The sequence below is a fragment of the Apteryx rowi genome, unplaced genomic scaffold (genome assembly GCF_003343035.1).
Source record: "Apteryx rowi isolate R43461 unplaced genomic scaffold, aptRow1 scaffold_181, whole genome shotgun sequence".
Lineage (NCBI taxonomy): Eukaryota > Metazoa > Chordata > Aves > Apterygiformes > Apterygidae > Apteryx > Apteryx rowi.
Genome location: NW_020448097.1, coordinates 375,620 through 401,155, shown reverse-complemented (window position 1 = coordinate 401,155; position 25,536 = coordinate 375,620). Strand labels below are relative to the sequence as shown.

General features: G+C 37.4%; 1 protein-coding gene across 4 annotated transcripts in view; it reads right to left on the bottom strand.

The window, feature by feature from the left end:
• The window catches only part of MAN1A2 (mannosidase alpha class 1A member 2), a 158,259-nt gene that overhangs the window by 89,964 nt on the left and 42,759 nt on the right, over positions 1 to 25,536 (bottom strand). For all 4 annotated transcript variants that reach the window (XM_026061519.1, XM_026061521.1, XM_026061520.1 and 1 more), the window contains one exon: positions 17,220 to 17,316. In XM_026061519.1, coding sequence (XP_025917304.1) covers positions 17,220 to 17,316 — 97 coding nt within the window. The remainder of the gene's footprint in view (positions 1 to 17,219; positions 17,317 to 25,536) is intronic.

Genomic DNA, 25,536 nt, shown 5'->3' with positions numbered 1-25,536 from the left:
AAAAGCAATGGAATTTGACTTCAACAAATACAGACAGGAAATTGGATTTCATCCTCACAGTTTTAAGTCCTTTTAAGCCAACCCTCAACCCCATACACAACTCCCATCTAAGCTAGTAGTCCCTAATAGAGTTTGGCTGACAACCTGTTTCATGCAAGATCCAACAGCCTTGTTTGCAGCCACAGGAATAAGTTAATTCAATCTTATAAAGCAAAATACACTTGCGCAGTATTTTTCACCCCAAAGAATCAAGCACAGGTGTAGCTTCATACTCTTAACTTTTGTCTGGACCACATTCCCATCATTTGTTCAAGCTCTTCCTCGTGCTTATTTTTTGCCTCTTTCAGTTCCTCTCATCTTTTATGCCTGTCTTTCATAGACGCACAAACATTCCATAAAACACTGCTGAGCAAAGCCCCTTTTGTTCACACCTGCCTTTTCCCTGAGCAGTGACAGCTGCCTATTTCTGGAGATGGAGATCACTATGGTTATATCTTCTATATTCCACGTAAGAGCTGTTTCCTACAAGGGACTCCTTAGAATAGCATTTGTATCCTAAACCATAATTTTTTTTCTTCTTTCTTATTCATAAATATGCTGCTATTTCACAGCAGTTCAGGCATTTTTTCCTTTTTTCCTTAAACTTATGAAAACTAATCCTATATTGCGCTCCAACACCTCTTCCTTGAGGAAGACTCCAAAGAGCAGTCTTTGGTTTTTAAACCTGCTGAGCTGAACATATTTCCAAAAGGTCAAGAGATGACAATCAATATATCGTCACAGATTGTCTAGCCAATCTTCCTTCGTTAGGATCCATCAGGCAGCACAAAGCAAGTGAAGTCTCCCATAAAGGGGGAAAGAGCCTAACGTGGAATCCCTACTCCCAGAAGTCTCATGCCTACAAGAATAAAGGGTAGAGTTGAACACATGGCAACCCAGAGGATGAGAGGCATAACACACTGGCTGCTCCATGTTTCAAGAGAGGCACAACCTTTTGTGGGCTACACTAGGTTGGGGGAGAGATACAAAGAGCATTACTCGCTCTCAGCTGCTTTCTTGGAGGACTCTAGCTGTCTGTGTGGAGGGGAAGTCATTCTTAATTTGTCCCTAAATACAAACAACCTCTGCTGAACTTTTCTTCAGAAGCTCACAACCTAACCAGAATAGGCAATGATGCTGGTATAGCTGCCTTCCTCCATCTTAAAATGAATTGAACAGCCAGCAAGGCAGCATCTGAAATATGAAACAGGAAGAAACCTTACATGTTTGAAGATCGCTGGCCTGCATTAGAACTGCACTTAGTGCTATTGGGAAAACAATAGACTACAATGGATAGACAGCTAATACTTCCCTCTCCTGCTGCTGATTCAAACCATTCAGTCTAAAGTTACAAAGAGAAATCATTTTCTATTCATGTATTTCCATTTCATAGCCATGCTAAGATCCATAAATTTTGCCTTAAAGGACAAGAGGATAGTCTTTGTGGATTTAAATCGCTTAAGGTGTCCTTTGAAAGGTAATAAAGTAATTGTAAACAGTGAGATAATAGCTTGGAGGAGTAAACACAGCTTACTACCACTTCAACCAATTTGAACTATTATTTCTCAGGATAGAGAGGAGAACAGATGTCTCATTGTAGTAAAAAAGGCTATAAAACAATTAAACAAATTACAATAGAAAATAACCCTTCTGGCTGAAGGCACTCCTCCCAAGGGCTGCCTCTGTTCAGTACAAAGGCTCAGTTGCTCATGCTGCAGAAGATAATGACCAAAAGGTCTCCATTTTGTAAGTGTCAGATTAGGAATTTTCTCCTCCATCTAATTACAGTTCTAGTTGACTGAATTCCAAATTTAATGAAGTTTGCCTAATGAATGCAATACTCGTTTTTCTAAATAAAACAGAATGACATCACGAGCTAACGGAAGGAATTTAAGTGTGAAATAGCTAAACTATTAACAAAATCAGGCACTCTCTCATTAAGCAAGAGTAATATTCCAAAGGACTGCAAAATATTAAGTGTCAGATTTATATTTAGGCAGACTTCGGTTTCCTGAGATTAGACAAATAATTTCTTCGTTTGATAGCAAATGCATTCTCTACACTGTCTGGATAATCTAGCAAATCCTATGACTATACAGTCAGGGTCACTGAACGAAAAATGGTCTATCTACAATTCTTTGAAAAAGTGCTAGATGAAGAACTGGTTTATTTATACCTTTTAAAAATCTCACAAGAGACTACTAAAATATGGAGACACAAATCTTTGTCATGTGTTCCATGACAAAAAGGAATATGAAAAGAATAAATAGCCAATTCCATTATAATATAAGGTTAAGAATTGAGATTCATAAAGTATGATACCAGCTACAGGATTGCTTACTGTATTTATTCTGTGGAAACAGAAGAGACTGAGCAGTGAGGTACTAAAGAAAATATGCGAAGTAACCTAGATCAGTTAGGACCAGAAAAGACTGCAAAGATTTGAGATGCATAGCCACATTAAGTAAATAAAGAACAAGATGACAAATTAAACTGTATGTCAGTTAAGTCTTATACTCTGAGCTGAAAGTAATCATTAAATAGGTACTTCACAGAAACTTTGATTATTTGAGATGTCCATACAGACTCCTTTCTTCAATGGGTGTGCACTGCGCACAAATCTCATTACTACTTCTGAACAACACTTCCACAGGGGATCTCATTACCCCAGTTGAGGGCTGAGCAGGAGATCAGGCTCAGAAGAGAAGGCAAAAGTGGAATTTGTAAGGCCAACAGATTCCAAAGAACTACAACTATAGAAAGCAATCATTTTTTCTTTCCCTTTCAGCCTCTGTTTTCCTGTATTCTAACACAGGAGGAACTGCTTGGAGTCTATTTGAAGACTGATACAGGAGTTCCCTATCAAAGTTTGCATCTGACCCAAAAGCTTCCACCAAGGACTAATGAAAGGCAAGGTATGGATCCACACCATGACTTTGACACAAAGATCTCCAGTTAGGTAGAACATAGATGCCCAGACTTGAAGGGAACAAAGGCAGTTCAAGCGGATATCTCATTTTCAAAATGCACTGTAGGTCAAAATGGTACTGCAACAACACAAGCCAAGGAAACCAGCCTAAGTGGAAAAATTAGCTTGAGGTCACTCAATCTCTAGGGAAAGTCATACACAATAGGCCTAATACATACATATAACCCTTCTAACCATTCTATCTTACACAATGATCAAAAGGAAATGTTTTATTAGCTGGTAGAAACGACAACAGATGAAAAACCCAAAAGTGGGATGCTCATCAGTCCCTTTACAATCAAGCTAGGAATTTAATATCTCCTAAAGCAGTGACAAAACACACAGAAATCTATTAGACACTCTTATCCTCGTTTACAAGGACAACCTACAGATACCACTACTAACTATGCTTATATGAGAGCTAGAGAAACTGGCAAGATTACTTGAGGAAGAAAGATTAGTTGGATATAGTAAGAGCATTTGGGCTATTACTGAAGAAAACCGCTTCTGTGTTATACAAATAGGAAAGATTTCCATATCAAGGCATCCCTGCTACAGAAATAATCTATTTTACACCGTAGAAAGCCAATTTCTCTTCATAAGCATGAGATACCCAGAACCTAGCAAGTCATGCGTAGAGACCTGAGATCTGGATGAAAGGAAAATGCTTTCACTTTCAAAACTGCAGGACCAATGGAACGATCCTAACAACAGACAAAATCGTAAGATCCAAACAGCCCTTGCGTGGCAGAAATAGTACAGATATCATAGCAACCCTTATCCAGTTTTTGTTTTTGCAGGGCCCTGGATAGGCATCACCTACCACAAGCAGAATATTCTGCTGGAGCAGAATTGCAGACTTCGATTACTGATACGTCTAACTGTGGGAATCGCTCTTCAAAGGGAATCTAAGAGGACCGAAGCCATTAGAGGCCAACTCAAGCTTCCAGTTAAATTTCTGCTCAGGCAGCCCATCAGCAGTGTCTGACATTCGGAGAGGACTAGCACTACTGCCAGAGTAACCTGATGATGGGTACGCGCCCAAGTCCCAGAGCACATCCCCAATATTCAGTTTTGGTGATTCCAGAAACAAAAGACAAAATCTAAAACCTCCTCAAAGTAGTATACACTGGTACACTTTGAACTGAAAAGACTAGAGTTATTATTTTTCACATACTTAACTGTTTTAATCCCTAGCAATGGAGTGAAAGTGTTTCCTTGGAAAACTCAGCCTGACATTAAATGTACAGTTATTAAAGTCTAAAAAAATGAATATTCTTATTATTGACATTCTGGCCTTGGCAGCTTCAGAATGGCTGAAACATGTAGACTGAGCAAGACCTTACTGATCTAGAGAAAATACAGCAATTTCTGTCTAAAAAGGTACAAAGAATTCAAGTTTTATTACTGCAGCAAGAGGATTTCTTAATGTGATACACAATTACAGACCTGGTAGAAAAATACACAACATGAAAATTGAAAGCAAACAATTATCAACCCAGTGTTCTTTATCTGTAATGAGGCTCTGGCAATAAAGTTGCCAATATTGAAGGATACCATCTATAAAATATCTTAATGACCTACAAGGAACAAGATAAGGTTTAAGAAAATGAATTAAACTACTGAACAACAGAGTTTAATTCCACCGTGAAAACAAATGGCTCAAGATTATTTGATGAAACAATACATTTCATACAAAAATGCAACGTACGATTTCAGCCCAGCTATAAAATACAAGTAAGCCTTTAAGCATCCATGAAGAAACCAATTACCTACAACATCTTAGACCAATTAAAAAAGCAGAACACAATATTGCGTTGAGTGCTTAGTTCTGTTAAATTGCTGACAATAGGCAAAACAAAAGGGAGATCCTGATCTTTCGTACCAGATCCTAGAAGTATCTTAGTATATAAATAACATTAAATAATCAGTTATAATGCTTACCTTAATTTTATAAACAAGAATGAGAGTGAAGAACTGTGAAGTACATTCTAGTCTTTTTTCTTTTAATCTATTAAAATGTGAACCTACAGGTAGATATTAATCATCAAACTACTGTTTAAATACCTAAGTATGTCCTTAACATCCTACAAATTTAAAAATGTTGTCTAAGGATTTATACTACAGTAAAGTTTTCTTTTCTCTGCTCTTCATTTGATTGTGCTTTGCTTTGTTCTCCAACCAAATCCTACATGGTCCTTCATTTTTATTTAGATTTCATACAAGCAACAGTTGAATGCAGTTTCTCTAGTACAAAGCCTGAATGTGCTCAAAACTAAATTTGAAAGGCCTTGGCATATTAGTACCAGACTCTTTCAATTTTCTAAGTTTCTCTCCATTCATCCCCTCTATATTTCTTTTATTATTTTATTTTCAAGCATAAAAAAACCAAACTGAATTACTGTAGACAGGAGGAGGAAGGACTGGATTGTGTGCAGACATAATTAAGATTAATGCTGAAGCACACTAGGATCTGAATCGGTGAAAGGATGAAACTTAGTGATAACTAAAGGTGGCAACATGAGGGGAAAAAGATGAGAATGAGCTACAGACCAGGAAGGAACAAGGGAGAGGAGATAGGAGTTAAAATGAATGCAAAGGAGGAATACGAGAGGACAGAGGTTAGCAGAGGGGAGGCAAGAAAAATGAGTGAAAAATGAATGGTGATGACAAAGCAACCAGTTACACACAAGAAGCAGTCAGTGACAACTAAATAAAAATACAGACCTAGAGCAACTCCATTTTGAGAAATCAGAAAGAGAAAGACTCAAAAGAAAAGACTGTGAATGATGGATCAGCAGCACACAGAATCCAAATACACACAGCAGTCAGTTAAACCCAGCAGCACCCAAGGCAAGGCTGGTATTAGACCGCAAATAAGAGAGCAAAATATTATCAGAACTCGAGTTACAGTATGGTTATGCAACTTGAGTTGGAGAAACTTTATGAAGCACTCTGAGTACTGATCTTCCAAGATAGTAAAGACATAATTTCTTACAGATAACTGTAAGCAAAATTTTTTCTTTGCCAGCTAGGCAGTAGGAATAGCATCATAAAAAGGCACATCTAAAAGCCATGAGGTCACATAAGCTTTTCCATCTTCAGAAGATCAAAAGTTTGGGCCATCCCTACACATTTAGGTCCAAACCACATTCTAAATTTTCCCTAAGACAACTGAAGGGAAATTCATTTCAGTTTGGAAGCCCAATAACCTTATCAGAATAATGCAAAGTTCAAATGAACAATCTGAAAGAAAGCAAAGTACATTAGGCACAAACACAATGCTGCACTCACATGATTGCACAGCTTCTCAGTTAGAGCTCCCTCATAGTTGGCTTCAGATGACAGCAAAGTGTACTCATGCCTGCATTCAATTTTGTTGGCATGTCCATGGTACTGTCCTTACCTGTCTTAGTTTTCAAGCTCAGTATGCTAATCCTTATTTACTTGTCATGCCTGTTTACTTAAAATTTTTAACACAGCCCAAAATAGATTGCATAGCCTTAATTTCATTTCCTTTTTGCATCCTCTACTCTTAATTCTAAATGATGGGAAACAAGTTTCAATGCAGGAATAGCAGTCCTTCAACTTAAATAATTCCAAAATCAAAACAAGCATAAGTTCAAAGATTCCCAACAGGAAACTGAAATATATTCTTTTCCCCAGAGCAAACCATCTAGTTCATAAGAGAAAAATAGGAGAGGATGCTATTAAAGAGGGGAGAAAAGTATTCTCCATATGATTCTGAGCGTTATACCCTAACATGACTTAAATCCTTCCTCATCCTTTGAAGTAGGTGTGTACTTACTGTTCTATAAGGCAGATTACAGAAATAAATACAGAAATAAAGTGTGCACTTCTAATTCCACTTTGCATTTGTGCATTTCATTACCATAATTTAAAGTCAGAATTTTCAATCTTCCGAATAACATCTGATTTACTTAATGCCATTAGTCCAGAAACATGAAAAAGCCACTAAGAACCACTGATCTAAATATGTAGTAAACAAATTAATACAGACTGGGAGAGAAGCATTCAGTGAGAATATTAAAAAGAGATTATTAAAAAGAAAAACAGAAGATGACAGCTGCTCACGGCAAAGTTTTGTGATCTGCACAGGCATGCTTGCGACAATTTGACAAAATAGTAATAACGTTCAAAAACTGTTCTTCAACCAGCTATAGTTGTCTCTGTGTATGGCATCAACACTGTAAGCAGCTGAGAGATTGCACAACCAAATTACATCCTTCCTGCATTCTTCTGCGAGTTTTAGAGAACAATCATACTCTGAACAAACATCAAGTCTATTGCAGTGAGGCAAAGCACTAGGGTTTGCAAAACATATCCTGAGGGTACATGAGAACATCCCTCAAAAAAGGCTCTTGAGAAAACCAAGCTGCCAGAGGATAATAAGAAACCATCTGCACATGGATGAATAACTGGTTAAAAGACAGGAAATGGCATAAGTATAAATGGCCAATTTTCATTGTTAAGGGAAAATCGCTAGTGGGATCTTACAGAGATGAATGCTTGGGCACATGCTATTCAACACATTTATAAATCATGTGAAAATGCTGTATATGCTGCAGCATCCATACCTTGAAAAAGAAGGCTAATTGTGAGCAACTGTAGAAGAGGCACACTATAATGAGTTTCTAGACTCCAGAAGCATCAAAAAAGCCACAAAACACAATTATTCAGAAAAGAACAGCGAGCAAAACAGAAAACAGAACAAAGTTCCAGTCTTCCTCTCAAAGAAACAGAAGAACAGAAAAGAGAAAGAGAAAGATGAAAACTATGCATGTGAAAAAACACAGATATGCGAAATGACTTAACAGACCAAGACTTTTCAAATAATACAGGCACAACTGACTTTTCACAAGAAAAAGATGAATAAGAAATATTTTCTCAGGTTCTTCTCCAAGAATTAGGCACCTAATAAAGGGAGAGGAAAGAACATTCAAAACGAACAAAATAAACTGCTCTCCACACAATACAGACATCAAGCTGTGGAACCCCTTGTAACGGGATATTGCAGACGCTCTCAAGACTCAAGAACAGATTGGACAAAATCATGGAAAAATACACTGAAGGTTATTACATAAACCTTACTGCCTCTGACTCCAGAAGCACCAATGCTGCACAAACTTTTGTAAGCCTGAAGAGTATTCTGAGAAACATTCAGTTACTACGTGTTTATCCTGTTCTTTTCTCTCTTCCCTAGACACCTGCTTTTGGCAATTTTTGGATACAGTAATGATCCTATATTGATCTTTCGTTTGACCTGATGCAACTTTTCTTGCACTATCGAATTAGTCAGCAATTCTTGAGAATTATGCACTTAATGGCAGCTGTCTTTCCAACATTTGTTACTGGCGGTGGGGAAACCACCCACACATTCAATATACATGTAATGTTCAAAATTTTCTCAATGTAGTCACTCGTTACTGATTTTGCAGAGGACACAGCTGCATAGGCCCAGCTATACGCCTGTCCTAAGGCCAGTTTCTTTTACTTTTAAAACAAATAAAACCTGAAACACAGAGATTGAGCTGCAATTTGCATCATGAAATTACCTTTCTTTAGTAGCTAGTGTGGATGGATTTTCTTCTTCCTTTCATTTGTCAGGGAGAAAAGGCAATGATGGGTAGGTTATATGCAGATGTACAGTTCAGATAAAACCACTGTTCATCAAGTATTTCTTTCACCAAAATGATGAGAGGAATCAAGAATATATTTGTTTATACATATACCTCTCATTCCTCTTTTTTCTTTCATTTATCCTCTACATGGACTCAGAGGCTGAAAACACAGACACAGGAAAAAGAGGCTGAGCAGAAGTTGTTTCCTTTGGCTTTCTCTTCATTAGGATTTTACGGTAAGATGACACCAGAAGCTTTTAAGCATATTCTCAAAAGATCATCTCTGAATCTTTACCTTGGAGCATATCATCTAATTTCTTCCTGGCAAAGGTACAGTGTTTATCTCCATCACATTTACAAACATGTTGGTTATTTGGCAGTCCAAAACAAAACAAACAAACAAAACCCCCCCACAAAATTTGACAACCTTGGCATTCAGTTATGTCCTTTTACTTTTCAAGTTCACAACTACTCAGATGATGGCAGGCAATAGCATCAGAGCAGTTCAAGCAGCCCAGTAACTGTTACAACAAAAGATAACAAAAGTAATTTAATAAACTAATGAATATTTTTCCAGGGTAATTTAAAAAACATCTATAAAAACAGTTTCTTGTAGCACATGCAGGAAATATTCCACTTGTTTTCCAGATCACAAACCTGACAAAGAAATAACATTACACCCCCAAGCTACACTGAACTTGCCAAAGGTAATTGAAAAATAAACTCCTCTGCCTGACCCAGCTCATCTCACAGCAGCCGCACACTCTTGCAGTCTGACGGATGCATTTGCCCCATAGGGCTTGGGAGCGTTGCTATTCCCGCTTTCGGCACAGGAAAGAAACACACTGTCAATTCTCCACTGCTCAGCACCAGACCTGTGACCAGAGCTCACCATGCGGCTGCTGCAGCCGCAGTGGGCAGTCGGCTCAGCCCAGCAGACAGTGGCACGCTCTCTTTGGTAGCAGGCAGCTGGCTCAGTCACACAGATTTAGTGGTGGTGCTGGGTGAGATGGGCTGTGCGGCAGGCCAGACAATAGGACACACTCAGGAAGAGTGGGAAGTTGGTGGAAACCAAGTAGTAGGTTGGCAAGTCAAAAAAATATTAACTCACTAACTAATCCAGCTGAAACCCTAAGTTTTTCCCTTTGACATCTTCCTTATTAACACAGAATACCTCGAAAGGACTTTTTTCCATGTGTGTGAAGGAGCAGTACATTATGTTATATGACCCCGAACATGCCAGACTGAAATCTCTCACAAAAGACAGAAAGGCTGTATGTGGTCATACGTTAGGGAAGAAATACAGCACTGCATTGTAGCCTTCAGGCTCCACTAGGTAATACAAACATAGCCACAATGTGACTTCATAGGCACCCTTCTCTTCCTCCTAGAGTACAACAACCCAAAACACAGCTGGCAGGCATCCCAGATTAAATAGACCATTTGCATGGCACTTGAGATAAAAGAAAAGGAGAGGCATGGACGCACTGCAAATGCACGAGACAGGTCTAGCATGACAGAATATGAAGTAATAGTTGATTTGTTAAATCTCTGTCCATAAGAATGGGCATGTCTGTTTGCACCTGTCTACAATGACTGAAAGCCTATACCATTATTCCTTAGGAGAGATCTTTTCTCAACACCAAAAACATATCTAGACATATCTGTTTGTTTACGCAGGTATACATATATCAGATCATCATCACATAATGCAGCTCATCTCTAGACAGAATGCGTCCAAATGCAAAGTCTAGAAATGTACAGCTAGTAGTACAGAGAGTTATGTAAATTTGCAACTATTTGTATCATTACTTTGTTTCACTTCTCCTGACAAACCCTTTTTTATAGTGTGAACTGTTTTCCAAATATCTGGGAAAAAGGACCTGCAAACCTTTAAGAATCTCTAAATTATTGGAGAGAAGAGTTCATTTGAAAAATCCTTCCCTGGCACATCTTCATTTATTTTTAGGTGGTTTAAGATTACAAAAAAAAAAAAAAGCAAGAGACAAATTACATTTCAGAACTGTAATTTCAGAAAGCATCAGGTAAGATACAAGCCAATGTATTCTAGTTTTTGCAGAGGCCCATGTTCTGAGTTGCCCAAGGTTGTGTTTTATCTTTTTGTTTTCTTAAAGTCAATCAGCTTCTCAAATAAACAGTTTCAGAAAAAATAAATAAAGGTTGAAGACTGATACAAACCCAACAGTACAAAGCAGATTGCTTAATTTAACTCACAATAAAGGATCTTCAAACTTGTGCTACAGTGATGAGTTCATAAGATATTGAACTTAAAGCTGTCACAAATATACATAGTGGAGAGTCATAATCTCCAAAGCATATCTGGACTGATTAATTTTAATGGTTCACATTATGCTGTTCACATAGGACGTCATCAAACAGGTGCAGGGACAAACAGTCTCTAAAGAGCATGTGTCAGACTTGGTCATTCTGATCCTCAAAAGCGATCCCAGCCAGATTAGATTACAGCAAGGGAAGCTGGCAATACCATCAACTACTCTGGTTTCAGCTAAATCCTGGAAACCTTCTAAAGCAACCTCAGTGTTCGTCATACCTGCTCATTATCTTACATTCTCCATTTTCCAGCAGTCTTGTCTTTTCACCCTTTGTATTGTAATGAGGATCTGACCTAGATCCCCACACAACTCCACTTCTACAATAATGCTTTGAAGATATCATCAAATAGTTCCAGCAACTTCAACAGCCCAGTTACTTTTTTTTTTTAAGCTCAGCTGCTACAACCATCAGAGCTGCACATCAAAGTTAAAAATAGAAAGAGAAGTTGTACCTTCTCTCTCTGCTATACTTTCTCCTCCCCTTTGTACACCTTATTTTATCTTAAAGGACAGGAATAAACAACAAATCTTGAGATCAGCAGCACTTTCGAAAACAGGCAACTTTCAAAAACAACAGGAACAAGTTATTGCCCTGCCTCATGAACACAGAATTTTGTTTCATTGCCACAAAAAGGCAGAGGAGGAGGGGGGGGCCGACACCTGAAGCTATAAAGGTTTGTATTATATGTCATCTATAAGTGAATATCTTTAAAAAAACATCAATTCCCAGTTATACTTTTCCAAAGCAGCACCATACTACTAATGCCTTGGTCAAGCTGTTGGAGGGGTACTATTCAAGATTTTATCCAAAGAGTGGCTACGTGGTTTGACAGGCAAGGCTCTTGGCAGGCTCTGCCTTACAATTTGGAATCACCAAGGCAGACATCTTCTGTAAAAGACTGGCAAGAGTTTCCAAATAAAGTTGCAGGCCCATTAAAGTAACCCCACTAGGTTTTGTTATAAGTCAAGCTACTGACTGGGGCAGCCCACCAGCATTCTTGCTAGCGTGCATCAGTGAGGGACAGAGCACCTTGCTTCAAAGTTTACCACCTTCCCTTAGTTTTAAAGGGCTTAGTTTTAAGACTTAGGAGAGCAGTGCAGGCCACCTCTCTCCCCTTCTCTTACCCCAGCCTGAACTCTGCTAGACCTTGCCGTGCTGGAAACACTGATCTTCCTCTTGGCATAAATGTGGATATATGCTACTTGGCAGGGGTAAGGGGAGTCTGACAGGGAAGATTAACAGTTTATTTGCCTTCTAAATTTAATCATGTTTTCTTCACTTGAAAATTATCTGTAACCTAGTTTCCAGAAGATTCATGCATCCAAAAAGATGCAGTGTCAACGGCAATACCTTCTCCTTGTTGAATCTCACATGAAATGGAAGTACAACAGACATGGTAACAGCAGAAAAAGTTTGAGTCAAATCACCTTTGAGATGAATAATAAAAAGAGATTCTGCTGAGAGACTTTTTTTTTTTTTAAACAAAAAAGAGCATCAGATTTGAAAAAAACAAATTCTGTAATGCTTCTGTAAAGGCAATACCACTGGGATGAGTGTAATTGCAGGTAAATATAAATTGGTAAATTGGTAAAGTACTAGTAAAGTACTGGGAAAGGGCTGAGACAGCCCTTGCTACAAGAACAACCACTTCTCCTCCCTCCCCTCAACCAACCAACCACCCACCAAATCAACAATAGCTGCTTCTATTTTAGACTTGGTAAATAGTGAGGACATTACGGAAAAGTTGTTCCTACAAAATAGCCTTGAATAGAGCAAACATAACATGATTTGGCTAAAAATTAAATGGCACAAGATAACGTCTGGATTTTAAAAGGACAAACACTAAGGGAACCGGCTGATAGAGCTGCTGGAACAAGATGATCAGACACTTGAATGGAGAGGAAGCCAGCAATTTTGTTAAGTCAGAAATGCTAAAACTACAAAGGATAGGCATCCCAAGAGAGGAGAAAGAAGAAGAAGGTCCTCCAGACTCCTCCAGACCTAAATGCATTAGGAGACAAATTAGAGATAAGCATACAGGGCAGGGAGACTAACTAGATGAAAGTTGTAATTGAAAATTACTAAAAAAAACACTGCATCAGGCACATTGAAAACAAACATTAGGAAAATGTTTTCCTGTCATGTAAAGGAAAATCCTCATTTCATAGCGAGTCTGGGTTACAGACCAAGGCTAATCTAATATTATTCTTGGCTAATTAAGCAACAGAATTGCTTAGCAAAGACTACAAGATCACACAGGTGAACATTAAAGATTTTAACTATAAAACCTAAGTTCAACATCTCAAAGAAAACAGAAATAAAAAAGGATCCAAGTATAAAGATAAAAGGGGGCCCCAAATTACAGATGACATACAGCTACAGAAAAAGTAAACTCCAGCACTGAATGCTTCAAAAGAGGTGTTTCTAATAGAAATGCAAGCAGTGCCAATGTGCAAGGTAGTAATGAAGAATTATCTAGGAATAGTTCTGCTCACTCATTTCCTAGGAGGATAAATTAAGCTGAAAAACAGGACAGAGAAACTAGAATGATCACAGGAATGGAAAGCCTATCTTATCAAAGAACACAAGAAACAAAAACATGGCTTGTTTCAACCAAGCAAATCCAAAACTGAAAGGCGATATGACTTCTGTCAATTAATAATTAATAGTTTGCTTAACAGCAGAGAGGAAAAGAAAGTATTTAGGAAGCAGGACCGTATTTATATGAGAACAATTTTATTTATATATGTGTGTGTGCATATATATACACACAGACACACACACGCACATATATATATATATATACACACATACACACACACAGTCAATGAATTAATTTAAACTGACAACAGTTTTACAAATGTTACACTTGTAAGGCTATTTCAAAACCCCACAGCAGGAATGGCAAGGGAAGGGATTGTACAATGTCACAACATCTGAAGCAGAAATCAGGACCAACCTGGAAAGTCTCTTCCATTCTTGTTTTCTGGATTCCGTACAAATCAGAGTCTCAAATCAAATCTAAGTCTAGAAAAAGGGGTGAACACTACAGCAATTTTTCCACTACATAATCTACTAGTACTGGTATAATGGTGTTCAAAAGGAACAGAATGAAAAGTCTAGATCTTTACTTTGGGGGACGAAACTATACCTTTTTTTTTTTTCCTCATTTTCTCCCCTTCTTCTAAATTAAGCAACAAGTATTTTAAAGCAATTTGCAAGTGTTTTAAAAATTGCTGAAGTCTAGTGTTGAAATTTTCCCTAGATTTTACTATAATTAGTGTTTTATAGTATGCAAATGTCACTATCTTGGAATAAGAGACTACTATACCAGGCATTTTACATGTCCCTGATCCAACACTATCACAACCTAATTGATTCAAAAAACATCTCTTTGATTAACAAAAAACAGGGACATCATCTGACCAGTACTGGGAAGAAGTCATACACGTCGCCCATACTTTGTATTGTTCCCCAGAGCTCCCCCAAAATACATCTATCTAAAAATTAAAGCCCTTGGAGTTTTTATTAGCCCCTAAACTTACCAGAAACACTACTGTTAATGGTGCACTATTTGGACATGTCCACATGTAATGGGACCTGAGTTAGTCAGAGCTTTTGAGGGAGATCCAGTTCTCTGTGTAACAAGCATCCTCCCCAAAGGCTTTTAAAGCTCTGGATATTAGAATAAATTTTACTTCCCCCAAAAAGCTACTACATAAAGTGAACATAAGACAGACTAGAAACAAAAGGGGTTTATAAACAAACACTTCTCTGTATTTTTTGTTGGTAGGTCATCTCCTCTAAGTTTGATTTCAGTCCAGCAACCTGGAGGCTTTCCAGGTTGCAAACTATGCAGTACCCTTCAGAAACCTAAGAAATGCCTTCCTGTCTATCACAGCAAAAGCCTGTCGCTCTCTGTTCTTCCCTGCCCTGCCGTCTCACACTATTTCCTTGCACAAGGCTCAGTGCTGGCAGCATCCTTCACACTCTTGTATTTTACTGTTCCAATTCTTCCTCCATTCTGGACACCTCTTCCTCCTGAGCATGCTAACTTGCTCCACTTCACACCTGGACGACTCCACCATTAATTCTCTTTATAAGGGAACATAAAGAAGCAGGATAAATACCATCTTTCACACCACACTAAAGAGTAACAAACCAAGTTCTAGAACAAAAGCAATCATAAAATAAAAGGTATGAACAAAAGCAATCATAACATCAGACTCTGAAGGGTTTGTTTGCAGTAAAGGTGCAGTGCTTGTTGCAGATAGGGTAGTACAGAAGCTGAAATCACTCTCTTACAAATTTAAATAGGTGTCCATGGACTATAGGAGATCATTTTCTTTTAAAAGTATTACAGAAATTTTCATTCTTCTTATAGGATCTCACTCCTTCACTGGGAGCAGGGGAAGAAGCAGTGTGCCATGTTTAAGTTCTCCTCTCTATCTCATGTTCCAACAGTTTTTTTTTTTTTTTTTTTAACGTTGATGTTCATCATGCAATAAATTATTTTCTGAAAAACACAGTTTGGGTGCAGACTTGTTAATTTGGTAAGATATGAGAATGGTTTCAAGATAAAATTTAAGGGGAGCAGGGGAAGCAACAGAGCAAAAAAAAAAAAATCCTCTAAGTATTACAATACTTTTGAAGCAAGTGCTTCAAATCTTCTTTGGGAATGAGTTTCTTCTAAAAGTTTACTTTTTCTCTAAACATGAAAACAAAAAGCTAACATTTTGATTTGAATCAAAATAATTTATTCTAGGTTCAACCACCTAGCAGAAAAAAAAGACACTTGCACAGTCCTAATCTCTATTTTTGTTATCCACATGAAACAGATTCAAGATTTAAAGCAAAACAAAGTACCAATTACAATGAGAGCCTCACTCAAGGTCATTAGCCAACTACCTGAAAAGATATAAATAATATTGTTTGCTTGAAATGAAGATTTTTATAATCAATACTAACATACTTAAGGTATACACAGTAAAATCGCACTCATTCTTGATGAAAAAAGTGGTTATGACAAATTTGTACCTTCCTCAGATACCACAGGGATGATGAACGCAGTATGAAAACCTGAAGAGAATTAAAAACAAAACCAAAAAAACCCCCAAAAAACACACAGAATCACAGTCAACAGCTTTGCTGAGTGTGTTTCAAAAAAACGCATGAACTTTAAGTCTTCTGAGGTGCTGCACATTCAGGATCAATCCAGGCTTAACTTTGACGTTAGCGATTAAGGCTAAGCGTTTTGTTATGTCAGAGGATGAACACAAGGAACCTTCAGGGCTGAGGTGCCAACAGTTACAACCAGTTTTTCAAACTGTCAGTCTTACAGAACTGGGGCAAAAAAAAAAGGATTCTTTTCTGGTTCAAGTAGCATGCACAGTACAATGCCATGTACCAACCACAATTCTATTTATTCTATCCTAATGCATCTACATTGCCAACTATACCAAAAAACAGTACAGCTCCCAATCACTCAAATTTTAAGGAAGAAAAGCCTATTCAATTATCTAGTCTGATCACATGTATACAACACAGGTTATTTACTGTCTTTCTTGATCTTTATTTTCCTCATGTTCTGTACTATTCAAATGTCGTTTGTAACAGTCATATTCACATTCCATTGCTCAAACATTCTCACCCCTTCCCTTGAATTTCTTTGAAACCTTCCCCCACCCTCAAACCTCTATATTTTGAACTTTGTTTTTTTCTTTCATTCAAGTCTATGTATTCAGGTTCCTCAATTCACATGTCAAGTAACAATACTACTTTGCATTATCTAGATTTTTTTTTAAAGCAACTTACATCAAAATTGATCTTGTTACTAGCAGCTTTTTGGCATCTTGCACGCACATTTTGCCTTGTATCATATTTGCAAAGGATTAAACATGAAGATTTAGAGAAGACTTTTTTTTTTTTAATTTATTGCATCTCTAAACATTACCACCATATTCTAACTGTTATCTGTATACATATCAAAGTAATAGTGTGCACATAGACCCAGCTTAGGTTTCACAACATTAAGAACATACTTTCTACAAAGGATAGTTAAGTAATTCATTGAATTATCACTGAAATAATTGATACACTACTTTGGTTCACATTTCAAAATATTTATATTAGAACAGAATTTACTATGAAGCTTGTGCATATTTTCAGGGAGGATACAGACAGAAATACTTAAAAAAATAGAACATAAAACCTACCAAATATGTTGGTGGAATGTCCTTTCCTGGCAATTGGTTTGAGCTCATTATGTCCCCATCCATATTGCCTATAATTGTCCCAGGCATGCTTCATCATCTAAGAGACAGAAAAATTAAGATTTAATTATCTATCTTACAAAACTGCATTGTATGAATACAACATTTTATTCCTTATTTCAGACTTTGTCTCTCATGTTCATCCCAGCATACTGATAATTGCTATCCCACTATTTCTATACATTACGGGAGTCAGATTATATAGTACAAATAAAGCTGGTAACAACATCAAGTCTATTTGACTTGTGTTGTAACAACATCAAGTCTATTTGACTTGTGTTGTAGGATGCTCTGCATTTCTGAAGTTTAGGCAAGGGTTTTGTTTGTTTGTTTGTTTTAACTTCAATAGGTACATAGACATTTAAGCAGAGGTATCAGTTAAAAACACTGGCTAAAGTTTGAGGTGCTAACCAAAAGAAAAAAAAAATCTACCACTCCCTTAAATATAAAAGAGTTTTATATACACTGGCGCATTAAAATATGGCTAAGCAGTATTGCAAAAGGCATAATAAATTGTTTATTAGCAACACCTACTTGACAAAGATACACTGTGGAACAGCCTCTACCAGGAGAAATCCTGAAGGATTCCTTCTTTAAAAAGTGTAACAGCACTAGAAACTTCGTTCACAGCCTAAGGTTCATGTACTATTTGTTCCAAAAAATACTCCCAGTTCTAAGAGATGCTTCCATCCCATAGTAAACAAAGTACTTCTGAAAAACAAAAGGTCCTGTTGTCCCACTAGGATTACTGGTACAGGTCAGCCTTTAAGCCAACCTTTTACACATTTGTTAAAGCTTTTTAGATTCCTTGATTGTTTGCATATGGTTGAAATTCAGCAGTGATCAAATTGCAGGGTGTGCCATGCTGTAAGTACACAACTGCCCTTTAAAAATCAAGTAAGACTAGTTACCTAAACAGATCAAAGTAAGTAACAGGAAGAAATCTGATTCTAAAAAAACACTGCTCCAGGCAGAAGGAACAGTTAGGAACAAACATATTCCAAACAAGAATTCTAAAACAATAGTAACATAGCTGTATCCATAATATTATGCATATTTTATTTTCCTATTATGTCTTAATAATGGTCTATGTCTTAAAAATTAAAATACTATTAATATAAAAAAAAACACTCCAGAAAGTGTATGGAACTCAAATCATGAGAAAGATCTCCACAAGTCTGAGAAATGCTCCCCACAGGGAGAAACTATGCAAATGGAATTTCACAGACCTAGATTAACCATTTAAGAAACTTGACTACATCAGGGCAAGTAGAACTTTTCATTATGGTTTGCAGGATTGTAGTTTTCTCATTCTAGTCAGAGAGTCATAGTACTCATAGAAACTATGAGGAAACAAGAAGATGCCGGCTAAAAAGCCAAATGCAGTCCATTACCTTCTTAGCACTACCTTGCATAAAAGTGAGATTGCAGCTCCCTTCTCTTACTGAGTTCAGGATTTAGTAGAAGCCAGGAGCCGGTCATCCCAAATCTTTCAAACCGCACCTAAGCTGCCTGCTGAGACATGCAACACACAAAGTCCCTGCTCCCACACAACCAGCAAGAGGTCCCTGTCCATCCTGCACAGCTGTAATTCCTTCAAATGTAAACTCAGGCATGGAAAGTTTGGAGGGAGTTAGAACTCATGCCCAGATGATGATTTGAAACACAGTCGAAGTACGCACTCAAGCCCCGAAGCTGGGAAGTGGTCCTGTGTTAAACTTGCATCAACCTAGCCACAGGTGTCCCTCTGAGATGTCCTGGTTCCCACTCATACTGTGTGCCTCTCAAAGTCAGCCCACATGCTGCTTTTGGTAGCTATGCCAAAAGATTCTGACACCTCATTAGGCAATAATACTGCAAAATTTTCTTTAGTGTCATGAATCTAAAATGTAAGAAAAAGAGCATGCAAATATTATACTAAAAGAAGAGAGAAGAGCCACTTCATTAGCATTCACAGCTTCCTTAGTGTTTGCAAAGCATTCATCAACTGACCAATTAATACTCATGAGAACCTCAAGAGGACAACTGTGGAGTACAATGATCCTCTTTCGACAGACAGAAAACCGCAGCATGACAAAAGCAGTAAAATCCTGATCACAATTAGTACAGAACTTCCTCGGAGAGCTCTTACTAATGTTATCCAGACTCAATCTACAAATAACCAAGCTTTGCTGTAGTTTTATATAAAATTGTTTATTAAGTTAAGATCATAGAATCAAGAACCACCGCATCCTTCTGTCAGAAAAGGCCTCAGGAGGTCTCTAGTCCAACCTCCTGCTCAAAGCAGGGACAGCTAAGAGATCAGACTGGGTACTTAAGGCTTTATTCACTAAGGACGGGACAGTCAAGGTCTTCCTGGGACATTTACCTCTAAACCCCAGCATGCAGGTCCACTTTGAGTCCTACAGATGCTACCCTGGAAAAACAGACCTGTACTTTTAAAAGGTGCACTAGAGGATGAACCTAAAAAATTACTCACCAGTGAGCTATACCTGAGTGCAATAAACAAATGGAGACCTAAACAGCAAGATGACCATGATACAGCAAATCTAACCAATCTGCTTCTGCATAAGGAAATAGAGCTTCTGAGTTTTTTGAATGCATCAATAAAATATTTCGTGAGGAGAATCAAATGACAATTGACATTTTGGCTTCTTAAAAGTCTCAGACAAAGTGTACACAAATACCTTTATAGAATGGAAATTAGCTCAGCCCAAAAGAATTAAGAGCAATAAATTATTTTCTCATGGCAGAATGCTAATCATAGATTATTTCAATGTTCAGTTTGCTATGCTATGGGGGAGTGGGGAGTGAAGAAGGTGCAGATTTAGTTACATAATACTTAGGTCAGAGAAAATCTAAGAAAACAATGAAAATTTCAAAGGGCTGAAACAGCATACACCACTACACAGGAAGTTTTTATATCTATAAGATCCTAAGATAAAATCTAGAGAAGATAGAAAACAAAGGAATTGATTTCACCAGATTCATGAATTAATGCAGAAGTAACTTAAGAAAATGCTACCAAGACCAGAAACTCTGTCAAACACAAAAAACAGAGGTGACTCCATCTCCTAAGGTTCTGAGCTAGGAAATTATACTTTGAGGAAGCTAAGCTACTTTCATAAACATGAACATTCTCCTCCTCCCCCACTTCAAAGAAAAACAGGGTGCAAAGCAATTGCGTTATTATAGTAACAAGTCAACTGACTTTTTAAGATGAATATTGAATATCAATTCTAGCGCACAATTCATGACTCTCCTCTACCACAAAGTGAGCAAAGATTTCAGGATATCAAGTTAGCAGATAACTGCCCATTACATGCAAGTGAGAAAGCCAACAGCTCTTGTATATAATATAATGCTTCATAAGGGTGATATGTCAAGAAAGCTCATAACAACAGGAGACTTCTGTTACTGCTGAAAGTGGTAGCAGGATATACTATAGATATAATATCTATACTGCTGTGAACAGTTGTACATGTAGATGTTTAAAAGAAGATGATACTCTGCCAGGTAAAAATCTAGCAGAGGATATCACTTTGGCTCAGGAAGTATCAACAACATGAATTCCTGATCTGAAAAACGAGATTATTTCTATGGTTATGCCAGACAGCATCTGTGCAGTGAAAATGAGAAATGCTGAATTACAGTTGCAGGTAGAAAAAAAAGTTACAAACTTTAAGAGGCAAGTGAAGTCTCAGGTACTGACTGCAACCTCAGCACTAACGATAACAGAAAGAAGGTGAGAATACTTGCGAAAAAAGAAAAACACAACAAACTTTATGAAGCTTAAGTTGACTCTATAATGGCTTCATTATGTGAAAATAATTATCTGGTCCAAACACAAATCAGTAAACGCGAAAAAGGCAGGGCAGAGATTTCCATGGCTGAAGTGCCTACTCAAAAACAGTTTGCCAAGTGGGTGCTTGGAGTCTGACAGCATATCAGATGAAGAACTTGCTACTTGTCCACCACAGTACAATCCTTTTTACCAATGGACTTCTTATTCTATTAATTCCAGATGACAGATCTTGCTTTTGACAGAAAAATGACTTATGTGAAATAGGCCCACTGAGTATCTGTTTGGAGAATGTTTATTATGGGATGTGCCCAAAAATACAAGTCAGCAAGATGCATGTACAGCTTGGTAATTCTAGAAAAAGACGGATCTGGAGTCGGCTGTGATAGAGCTAGAATGGCAATAAGTAGGGCATGTCTGAAATGAAATTGCTTTTGTAGGAACACTGTATCTAGATGCTTTTACTGATTTAGAACCCATGTGCCTTGTTCATGGGATCTGATCCTCTGTGATTGCTGGGAAATCAGGTTTTTATGACGTGAGAGTGGTAGTGAGATCTTTCAAACAAAATCGTAGCTATAGCAGTAAAAGGAGAAGCTGACCCCAACATACAGTGATTGAGAAGATTTTTTAAGTTCCATCACTGCAGCAACAGCAGTTTGAATTATTGTTTCTAAAAACCCCTTTCCACTCCCCAAAAAAGGGCAGACAGCTAGCAAGCAGAAAATCAGGGTCCTGTGCAGTAAGTAAAAGTTAATTTCTGGACAAATTGCCAAGAATGGCTATGCCCTAGAAATGGGGACAGTATTGTTTTCTTGCCATTCATTGCAAACGTGCATAACAGACAGTGAGATAACAAGTAGCTTTTGTTTTCAAAGGAACCTATTCTGGTTAAGGATATGATTTCCAGAGATCATATAAACCACCTTCAACTTCTGTTTTTAAATTAACCAAGGACTTGCTAGACAAGATTACTGCTCAACTGGCAGATGAAAAATTGATAACTGCTTTCCTATTGTCTACAGATAATGCTTTTTGGAGGTTAAGAAATGATCTTTTCCCTATACAGCCACTCAGATTTTTGCAGAAACTTAGAAAACTCTTACATATTATTTTATTCTTCTGGGAGCTACAAATCTCTACCTAAAGAGAAATTATTTCAGATATCACTAAGTCTTTGCCTCTGTCATTTATTTCTAAACAGCGCCCATGAAAAAGTTTGTTGGGGACATGCTCCAAATACACACAGGAAGCTAGGTTTTCCTCATATTCTTGATGAATTTATTAAGAAATCCATCGCTAAAGACTAAAATGTATATCAATGGAAAACTTAGTCTTTTGTGCATGCAAAAAAAGGACAAGTCTAAGATGTCTGATGGAACTAAGAAGGGGCAAATATTTCCGATCTGTTAGAACTGAACAGAAGTAGAAGTAAACGGTCTAAACTGGAGACTTTATGGCAGTGAACTGACTGCTCAAATTTGTATAAGAAAGCCAAAACTTTTTTTTTTCCCCTAATGTGGTGAATCAGTATTTTCAACCTTGTGTGTTTTTACCATTTCAAGAGAAATGGATGCAGTCACGGGTTTGACTCATCCTGTGTTCAGAGAAACAGAAACTTCCCAGATCATCTTTGTAAACAGAAGGAACTGCACATCAAACAGCAGAAAGCTGCTCCTTTCTTCACTATCCCGGTCTTGCCTTTTCAGGTGTCAGTCTGATCATCTTCATCAGCCTGTTCTGTATTTCTTCTACTTTTGCCACATCCTTTTTGAAACTGAGAGGCTAGAACTGCACACAGTATGTGAGATGCAGGAGTACCTTAACTTCATACAGTAGCAAAGATTTTGCCTGTGTTGTTCTCCCTTCCTAAAATATTGAATGGTTAATTTGCTTTTTGTCTGCTACTGAGCACTAAGATAACCTTTCCAATGAACTATTATAATCACAAAACCTCATTATCAAGTGGTAACAGCCATCTCACACCTTACCATCTTAAGAGTGAAGTTAGGATTTCTCCCTCTCCCAGCCCCAGTATGCATCACTTCACATTTATTTGAGAAACAAGAACGGGAGAGAGGAAATCACTCACTCAGCCCTGTAAAATCTTACAGCAATTCTTCAGCCAGGCCTCAATCTTCTACTCTGAATGTCCAAATCAGCAGCAAATTTCATCATACCACACCCATTCATTTTCCCCAAAATAATTTCTTCATACATTTTGCAGCATGCAACTCCAGTGCAATTCCTCCATGGTATCCAGCACAATTTATTTACACTCTCCATTTCCTGCCTTCCAACCATTTTTTCCAGGCAAAGATGGGGATATAACACCACATCCCAAGGCTGCCTAGTTCAACAGCTGTTAGCAATGAACTTCGCCAAGCATTTTTAGGAAATCCTTGTATACAACCACCAGATCTCGCTTGTTCACATGCTTGTTAAATCTTTCAAAGTACTTCCATAGGTTTGTGCATTATAACGTTGTTTAAAAAAAAATAAGATATATCAAGAAATCGTTTGTATCTGTGCATCCGCCAATTCTAGTCTCTATTCTAGTTTCTATTAGTTTGCCCAGTTCATTCATCCAGCATAGCAGTCTGCAGTTCTTTGATCTCCCCTTGAACCCTTTCAAAAATTGATGTCATATTACCCACCTTCTAGTCCTCTGGTAACAAAGCAGAGAAAAAGGACAGATGTCAGTAACGCAAATAAAGAATCCAAATCTCAGTGCAAACTGAGTCACAGTTAACTGTTGCAAATCTCAGGTATTGCAGTATTACATCTGGAGATGTACCCGTATCAGTCCATGTCTAACTGGAAAATATCTTAGGGAATTACTAACTCACACTGCCTAACAATGACGTTATGAAAATCAATAATTACGAGATGTGAAAATCAAAATTTTAACACCATCAAGTAGACTCTATGCTAAAGAACATAACAGGCATATTCTATGAAGCTGCTATGGGAAACACAGAAAGGACTACAGTAGAAATGAAACATAGACAACTAACGATTATTAGAATTTTTAGTATATTTAAAAGGACATTCTTGCAGTTATAGAGACTTTGATTGAAGAGCAAAATATACACTGTATAATTTAATCTTGTATAATTTAATACGAGAGAGCTTTCTCTCCATCCAGCTATCACCCGTGGTTTTTGCTACCAAAATCTCTGTGGTACACCAATAAATTGTGTATAAAATACAAAATGAAAATAGCAACAAGGCCCATCAAACTTCATGGCGTCTCTTGATCTACCCAATTCTGAAGAAAAGTAATTTACTTGGGGTTTCGCTATTTTTTTTTTTTAACTGGTTATATCACGGAAAGGAACTATTTTCTTGATTTTATTTGCATTTGAGTTTTATACACTGTAAATGTGCTAGCTCTTTGTTCAAAGACAAGTTCTTTTCAAACAGGTATCTAGTAATGAAGACTTCCTTGACTTTTTAATGTGCTTCCAATAATGCAAGAATGGACAAGAATCATGCTTGAATAAGCTAATTAATTTTTTAAATATCCTCAAACATGCAAACTTGCATCCCTCATCAGTAAGGCATTTCAACAGTTACCAACCAAAGCAAACTATCCAGGATATGCAGCTGAAATGCTGTAGCCACCACACTAAGAACAAGTTCTATTCTCCTCCTTCCATCTGAGGAAAACGAATACACAAAGCTACAAAGCTTCTCACAGGCATAAATTAAAGACTTCCAAATGTAAAATGACAATCAACTAAAGGTATGCTTTTCCTTAATAAACTCATTCCTGCTAGTATGCTGGGACACAAATCCGTGCAGAGCTGTTCCTAACTTGCATGTACTGGACAAAGTGCTAAAAGCAATTTTCAATCTGCTATATGCATGAAAATTACTTTATTAACAGGAAGTCCTATGTCTTGACCAAAAAAGTCCATTCTTACTTTATGCAGATTCCACCCATTCAATAAAGATAAGATGGGCATCATAATAAAAGTACAGCAAAACTAGCTTAAAGACAACATAGCTATGGTTTCAATATGCTGAAATACATTTGAGCATCCAGAATATTTCAAGAGTTGGCAAACAAAACCACTTAATAAAACAAAACATATACATGCAGACTGTTATCTTAAATACTGAGGAAAAAAATAGGTTCATAACTATCGTGCTTCATTTTTATTGTGATCAAAGCCAGAAGCAGTGAGCTACAAAATACAGTGCAAAATCTTAATTCAATAGATACATACATTAATAAAAACTGATGTCCTAAAAAACTAGAAGTATGGGTAAGTTTGACCATGAAAACACACACACACACACACACACACACACACACACACACACACACACTAGTGTCAGCAGAAAGAAAACTGTTTCAGTTTGTCTTCATATGCCGAAAAGTCCCAGAAGGCAGCAGCCAATTTGGTTAGATCAGAAACACTACAATTACAAGAAATAAGATTAGCAATA